We start from the raw sequence: 8,246 nt of genomic DNA on the forward strand, positions 1-8,246 counted from the left end.
TATACACCTTCTACACTCACAATTTCACTAGAAAACTTCTAAATTTGGTACAATAAATGGATGACTTTTATAGTTATTACATCTTTTATCTTAAGAAAACATTACGTGTATAGTAAAAATGTATTTTATTGTTGAGTATAAAAGCCTTAGCTTGTAAAGATTTATTTTATTTTTATTACTTGTTAAAGACTATTTTAACTGAAAAATATCATATTGATATATTTCATATACATATGTCATAAGTTTGGAAGAATGTATGTTAGACTTGAGGTTTTGCTCTCTTACGTATGATAAATATTAGTTTTAGTTTTGCAAGGATTTATATTGATTGAATTAGTGCATTAATTCATCAAAATCAAGTTGCATGTAACTGTGTTACTCTTTTAAATATGTTAAAATTAGTTTTGCAAGGTTATATGGTTATTGAATTATTACATTAATTTCCTTATAAAAATCAAACTTCATGTAACTCTCTATTTCACTCTGTTTTTCTAGTCTCTTTGTTTGACCTTCATTGTGCAGGTGTTACTTTTCTTTAGTTTTTATTTTTCTAATAACCATGAACTCTTTTAAAGCATACTATTATATTCTGTGATTCGTTTAATGGTAAATTTAGAATACACCTATTATCATTATCAAATAAATTTTGTGGTTTTAGTTTTAACTGTTCTAAATTTATAGCAATCTGGATAGCATTTTCAGGTTAATAAAGTTCAGTCCACAATTTATGGCTACACACATACAGACAGACAGACAAACACACACACACACACATACACACACACACACACATATGTTATATTCTTTCTCATTGTTCATAATTTTTAGAGTGTTTATTGTTAAACAGTTTATGTTTTGGGTTTTATGAATGCTGGCATTTTTCAATAAAATTTTAATTATCGATTTTTACTATATAGAATTACAAATACTTATACCATAGTAACTGAGATGTTAAATTATTGGCTACAAATTTTCAATTAAATTTTTATTACTTATTCTTCTTTTTCAGTACTGTTGATGGAACCTAGAGTCTTGTGGATTCTTATCAGAATTCTACCAATGAGTTCTATCCATGACTCAGATTTATTAATATTTTATTTAATGTTTATATATGCATATAATGTATTTGGATTCAATACAATCTCCAATTCTTCTCCTATTCATAATTTTTCTTCCATCTGTATTTCTTACTCTCTCCTTTTCTTTCTTTCTCTCTCTCATTTTTAAATTTAATGTTTACTGAAATCAGTTAGTGTTGTCTTTCTGTACAGATTTTATTCTGTGACATATTCTCATCAAGTTGCTCAGGCTGGCCTTGAACTCACTCTGGAGCTCAGTAGACCTTAAAGGTAGCAGCACCTTCCTACCTCAGTGATGGAGGAAGGTCATTGGTTAATTAATAAAGAAACTGCTTGGCCCTCATAGGTTAGAACAAAGGTGGGTGGAGTAAACAGAACAGAATGCTGGGAGGAAAAGGAAGTGAGCTCAGATCCCAGGCCGCAATGAAGCTCTGACCCAGGATGGACGTAGGCTAGAATCTTCCCAGTAAGCGCACCTTGGGGTGCTACACATATTATTAGAAATGGGCTAGTCCAGGTGTGAGATTTAGCCGAGAAGAGGCTAGATATAATGGGCCAAGCAGTGTTTAAAATTTGTGTGTTGTTATTTCGGGGCATAAGCTAGCCAGGCGGCCGGGAGCTAGGGCAGCAGGAACGCAGCCTGCAGCTCCTACTACACCTCAGTTTACTGAATAGCAGAATTTACATTCCTGTACCACCAGGATTGCTATCTTTTTTCTTAGTGTGTTAAACATGAAGAAATTCAAAAGTATATTTGTAAAATTGATAAAAGTTCATATTCTTGACTTATTCTAAATCCCACTGGAACATTTTTTCAGTGTTTTAGAATTTGGTATTATACTAGCTTAGATTTTCTTTATTTCCAAGTTTAATAAAAAATTTGCAAAACTATTAAAAATGGGAAGTAACCTTTTTGGTGGTTCTGGAGCCAAATGAAAGCTAGGAAAGCAATCTCATGCTGAGCTAAACCTGGCATAAATGCTAAATATAATTGAATACTATTCTTCTTCTATTATAATAATTATATTTTATATTAATTATTTAGGTCATAAATACCAAAATTTTAACTATTAGAACATAAAAACACTAATAATTGATCCATTGCTTCACTAAAAGGCAGAAGTGAGTGCAGTATTGTTTTGGCAAATAAAGAAAGAGGCCACACCTAAAGATCAGGGACTCTGAATGATAGAATTATAATATATTCCCATTCTAATTGACCCTTTATTTTGTCCAGCATTTTGGGATTTCTCTTAAACATGCCTGAATCCCAGGTAACTTTAAAGTGTTAAAAAGTTATTAACTATTAAGAGTTTACTTGGTATCAATAACTTTCATGCATTTTCTTATTTCTTCCCAGAAATATTGAAGAATGATTGCAGAAAATAATCTCCAAGAGTCCCAGAAGGATGTCTTCTGTCAATGAGAGTGCCTCGCACCCCCCTGCCTTCCTTCTGCTGGGCATTCCTGGCCTGGATGCTTTCCACGTCTGGATAGCCTTCCCCTTCTTTGTTGTTTATCTAATAGCACTTGTGGGGAATTTCACAATTCTCTGTGTGATCAAGAATGAGCAGAATCTTCACCAGCCCATGTTCTACTTCCTTGCTCTACTCTCTTTCATTGATCTTGGTCTCTCCACATCTACTGTTCCCAAGATGCTAGGTATCTTCTGGTTTAACCTTACAGAGATAAGTTTTGAAGGCTGTCTCATCCAAATGTTCTTCATCCACACCTACACAGGCATGGAATCTGTTGTACTCCTGACCATGGCAATTGACCGTTTTGTTGCCATTTGTCATCCACTTAGATATACTTCTATTCTAACCAACAAGGTGGTAGCTATCATGGCATCTGTTGTAGTAGGCAGGCCTGTCCTTCTTGTCATTCCCTTCTGTCCACTCCTTAAGCGATTGCCCTTCTGTGGACACTACATAATTCCTCATACCTACTGTGAACACATGGGGATAGCTCGGCTAGCCTGTGCCAGCATAAGGATAAACATCATCTATGGCTTATTTACCATTGCTGCTCTGACCTTTGATTTAATTCTCATTGCTCTATCCTATGTTTGGATCCTACAGGCCGTTTTTCGCCTTCCTTCTAGAGATGCCAGACACAAAGCCCTCAGTACCTGTGGTTCGCATGTCTGTGTCATCTTAGCCTTTTATACACCAGCTTTTTTCTCTTTTATGACTCATAGATTTGGTAGAAATGTTCCTCAGTACATTCACATCCTCTTGGCCAATCTCTATGTGGTTGTCCCTCCTTGTTTAAATCCAGTTATTTATGGAGTGAAGACGAAACAAATTAGGGAGGGAGTCATGAAAATATTTGTAAAAAAAGAGTAACTCAGATATCAGAGGTTCATAAATGCTTCCAGGTTGCTTTCCATCATTTGTCTTTCTCAGTGTTCTCCAACCAACAACTAAGTCAAGGGCTATTCATACTCTTCAGGCATTACCATGGAGTCCTCATTCAATATTTTCTTTCAAAATGTCTACTTTGACTTTAGAAGTTTCTTACCTTTGTTATTTTTAATGAGAGTTATACAACATGGAGGAATGAAGTCTAAGTAAAAGCTGTAAAAGGAGCTAATACTTGTACCCCTCAAAGTGTTCCACATAATAGAAACAGAAGGAACACTGCCAAACTCTTTTTATGAGGCTACAGTTACCCTGATACCAAAATTACACAAAGACCCAACCAAGAAAGGGAATTACAGACCAATCTCACTCATGAACATGGATGCAAAAATACTCAATTAAATACTGCAAACTGAATCCAAGAAAACATCAAAAAAAAATCATCCACCATAATCAAGTCGGCTTCATCCCAGAATGCAAGGCTTGTTCAACATAGGAAATTCTATCAGTGTAATCCATTATGTAAATAAACTGAAAGAAAAAACCATATAATCATTTCATTAGATGCCGAAAAAGCATTTGACAAAATCCAACACCCCTTCATGAAAAAAGTCTTGGAGAGATAAGGTTGTTCACTCTCGACAGCTCTTCAACATAGTTCTTGAAGTTTTAGCAATAGCAATAAGACAACAAAAGGAGATCAAGGGGATTCAAATTGAAAAGGAAGAAGTCAAAATTTTGTTATTTTCAGATGATATGATTGTGTACATAAGTGACCCCAAAAACTCTACCAGAGAACTCTTATAGCTGATAGGAGTATTGCAGTAATGTGGCAGGATACAAGATCAACTCAAAAAAATCAGTAGTCCAGTGCTCCAGTGTGGGTCTCTGTCTCTATCTCCATCCATCACCAGGTGAAGGTTCTATGGTGATATGCAAGATATTCGTTAGTATTGCTATAGGATAGGCTCATTACAGGTTCCCTATCCTCAGCTGCCCAAGGAACTAACTGGGGACATCGCCTTGGGCTCCTGGGAGCCACTCTAGGTTCAAGTCTCTTGCCAACCCTAAGGTGGCTCCCTTAACTAAGAATTGTGCTTCCGTGCTCCCCTATCCAACCTTACTTTATCCCAATCATCCTTTTTCCCCAAGTTCCCTCCATCCTCCCCTTCTCCCTTTTCTCTCCCCATTTCCCCTTACCCCCATCCCATCCAACCCCCAAGATCCCAATTCTCCCCCCGGCAACTTTGTCTACTTACCATAGCCAAAAGGATAACTATATGTTTTTCTTTGGGTTCACCTTCTTACTTAGCTTCTTTAGGTTCGCCAATTGTAGACTCCGTGACCCTTATTTAAGGCTAGAAACCAATTATGAGTGAGTACATCCCATGTTCATCTTTTTGGGTCTGGGTTACCTCACTCAGTATAGTGTTTTCTATTTCCATCCATTTGCATGAAAGGTCCCAGTGAGGAGCAGAAGGAGGGAGAACCTGAGCAAAGAAGTCGGGACCACGAGGGGTGCACCCACCCACTGAGACAGTGGATCTGATCTACTGGGAGCTCACCAGGGCCAGCTGGATTGTGACTGAAAAAGCACGGGATGAAACTGGACTCTCTGAATATGGCGAACAATGAGGGCTGATGAGAAGCCAAGGACAATGGCAAGGGGTTTTGATCCTACTTAATTTTCTGGCTTTGTGGGCACCTAGCCAGTTTGGATGTTCACCTTCCAAGATATGGACGGAGGGGGGAGGACCTAGGACTTACCACAGGGCAGGGCACCCTGACTGCTCTTTGGACTGGAGAGGGAGGGGGAGAAGAATGGGGGAAGGGGGAGAAGGGTGGGAGGAGGGGGAGGGAAATGGGAGGCTGGGAGGAGGGGGAAACTTTTTTTTTTCCTTTTCTCAATAATATATATATATCAGTATATATATATATACTGATATATATATATATCAGTAGCCCTCCTATACACAAATGATAAAGCTGAGAGGGAAATCAGAGAAACATCACCTTTTACAATAGCCACAAATAACATAAAGTATCTTGGGGTAACACTAACCAAAGAAGTGAAAGATCTATTTGACAAGAATTTTAAGTCTTTAAAGAAAGAAATTGAAGAAGATACCGGAAAATGGAAAGATCTCCCATGCTCTTGGATAGGAAGGATCAAAACAGTAAAAATGGTAATCCTACCAAAAGCAATCTATAGATTCAATGCAATCCCCATCAAAACCCAAACAGAATTCTTCACAGACCTTGCAAGAACAATAACCAACTTCATATGGAAAAATAAAAACCCAGGATAGCCAAAACAATCCTGTATAATAAAGGAACTTTTAGAGGCATCACCATTCCTGACATTGACATTACAGATCTACAGTAATAAAAACAGCTAGGTATTGGCATAAAAACAGAGACATTGACCAATGGGATCGAATTGAAGACCCAGAGATTAATCTACAAACCTATGAACACCTGATTTTCGACAAAGTAGCTAAAATTATACAATGGAAGAAAGAAAGCATCTTCAACAAATAGTGCTGGCATAACTGGATGTCAACTTGTAGAAGAATGAAAATAGATCCATATCTATCTCCATGCACAAAACTTAAGTCCAAAAATATTAAAGACCTCCATATAAATCTGACCACATTGTACCTGATAGAAGAGATAGTGGGAAGTACTCTTCAATGCATGAGCCCAGGAGACCACTTCCTAAATATAACCTTAGTAGCACAGCCACTGAGAGCAAAACTAAATAAATGGGACCTCCTAAAACTGAGAAGCTTCTGTAAAGCAAAAGACACAGTCAAAAATATTCTCTAATATGTGGAAAATGGTATTTATTATATCAATAATAAAAATTACATATAGATTTTATAAAAAGGAAATTTTTGATGGCATACATGTCTTAAGAATTTGAATCATGAATCATTTTTTTATCTAAATGCCTTAAGTACCCACTTCTCTTCCAGTATTACCATTATTTACATGATTCTCCTTAATTTTTATAATTATTACAGCCTTTGTGATATTTATTTCTCATGTGTATCTCTGTGTCACATTCAATTTTACCAATAAATGATGTTATAGTAACAAAATTAGAAAAAGAGTTTACATCAAAATAAAATGAGACAATAAAGCCTTACATAAACCTACCTTTAAAAACATCAACCAAGTTTACAAAATTTGAAGTTATTCTCTAAGAGGCATTTATCTCACAAATGCAAGGGAATGCCCGAGACCATTCGTATATGACTTAAGATGTAGCTGAGTTTTAGAGTAAATGTGCAATATTTCCTTTTATGAAAAGATTTATTTTACTCTCTTTATATGGATATTCTGCTTGCATGCATGTATATGCACCACATGCATGCCTGTTGGATACCCTAGAACTGGGGTTATATGTGGTTGTGAGCCACCATATGGGTACAGACAATTGATATCAGGTCCCCCACAAGAGCAACTATCTCTCCAACCTTTTACATTTTAAAACTTACACATCAGACACCTTTCTGACAGCCTTTCCCACAATTAACAGCAAACTATAACTGTATAGAACCTTTGTTAATGGGCCAAATCTTTAAAAGTTTTATTTATTGTGTATGAAATGAACACTCTTTAAACTATGTGTATACATTGATGAGTAATTTCCATTCTTACTCCAAACTGCTTTTCCTAATGCATCTACAATGACACTATAAATTATATTGCAGTTATATCATCATTCAAATGAGTATATTATATGTGTAATCATGACCCCCTTTCTTTGTAAATACAATCCTTCTACTTGAAATTCTGAACTACATTTTTTACTCAATCAACACCGAATTTTGTTTTTAGGATCCAAATGAAATCTAAGACAATATATCATTGGCCAAGTTCAATGATATGTAATGTTTCACTGAGTGGTAGGAACAAGAGAATGAGCTAGAAAAAGGACTTCATGGGTTCTGGAAACTTTTGACATCATATTTTGGGTGATGGTTCCTAGTAGTGTACATATAGTACATTACATCAAGATTGTTACACTTAGGTGAACACTTAGGTGGTTAGGTTTACTTCAATGCTATTACATAACAGCTGCTGCAAAAGTTAACACACCCATCTTACTATGGAATCACACTCCTGTTTATCTTGACTAAATAGCAAATAATGGGATTATTGTAAGACAATGTAGATATGTATTTATTTGCTTGGAAACTTTCAGTAGAGAGAAAAATGAAAACATTAATATGGCATTTGAAAAATAGAACATGAACATGATGTTTATGTCAAGAATTTAGCTATCAAGTATAAGAGAAAATATTTTTAGAATATTTTTGTGGAAATGATAAAATAATGTTGACACCATTTATGTTCTTGTATGAGAAATAAAAAAAGCTAAACACATAAATATAAAAGATTGATGAGACCTATTCAAACAACTAAATGAAGTAGAGAAACTAAAACAGAGGCTCTGTTTAGGTAAACGTCAAGGAAAAGAAGAGAAAGAAGTAGAGCAAAATTGGCAACTGTCAGTTTGTTTATTTCTGTAAAAATAGAATTAATTTTGTGGTATCTTGAGCCTTCACAGATGACTGTGGAGCTTGATAAATTTCAGAATGTTGGAAATACTGAACACAGACTCATCTGTGATGATCTCACAAGGGTAGGGAGTGTCAGAAACTGAGTCGTATTCTGAGGGGAGTAAGCTTCTGAGAAGATACTTGGTGAAATTTTTGGTCAAATGGTGTAGTTTCATCTTCATCATCTTTGTGCTGATTGCTATTACCTGACGCTGACAGAGAAAGGAGGTTGC

The 8,246-nt window shown here is 35.8% G+C and overlaps 1 protein-coding gene across 1 annotated transcript; it reads left to right on the forward strand.

Annotated features, from left to right (window-relative positions):
* The first annotated feature begins 2,488 nt into the window (after positions 1-2,488).
* Positions 2,489-3,427, forward strand: LOC101983492 (olfactory receptor 52E4-like). The gene has a single exon (XM_005368853.1). It carries the CDS (start codon positions 2,489-2,491, stop codon positions 3,425-3,427), a length of 939 nt encoding a protein of 312 aa, XP_005368910.1.
* The last annotated feature ends 4,819 nt before the right edge of the window (positions 3,428-8,246 follow it).

Source organism: Microtus ochrogaster, unplaced genomic scaffold, assembly GCF_000317375.1.
Source record: "Microtus ochrogaster isolate Prairie Vole_2 unplaced genomic scaffold, MicOch1.0 UNK41, whole genome shotgun sequence".
Classification (NCBI taxonomy): Eukaryota; Metazoa; Chordata; class Mammalia; order Rodentia; family Cricetidae; genus Microtus; species Microtus ochrogaster.

What these genes read in the sequence shown, in the direction of transcription:
- LOC101983492 (XM_005368853.1), top strand. Translation starts at nt 2,489, where the DNA reads ATGTCTTCTGTCAATGAGAGTGCCTCGCACCCCCCTGCCTTCCTTCTG.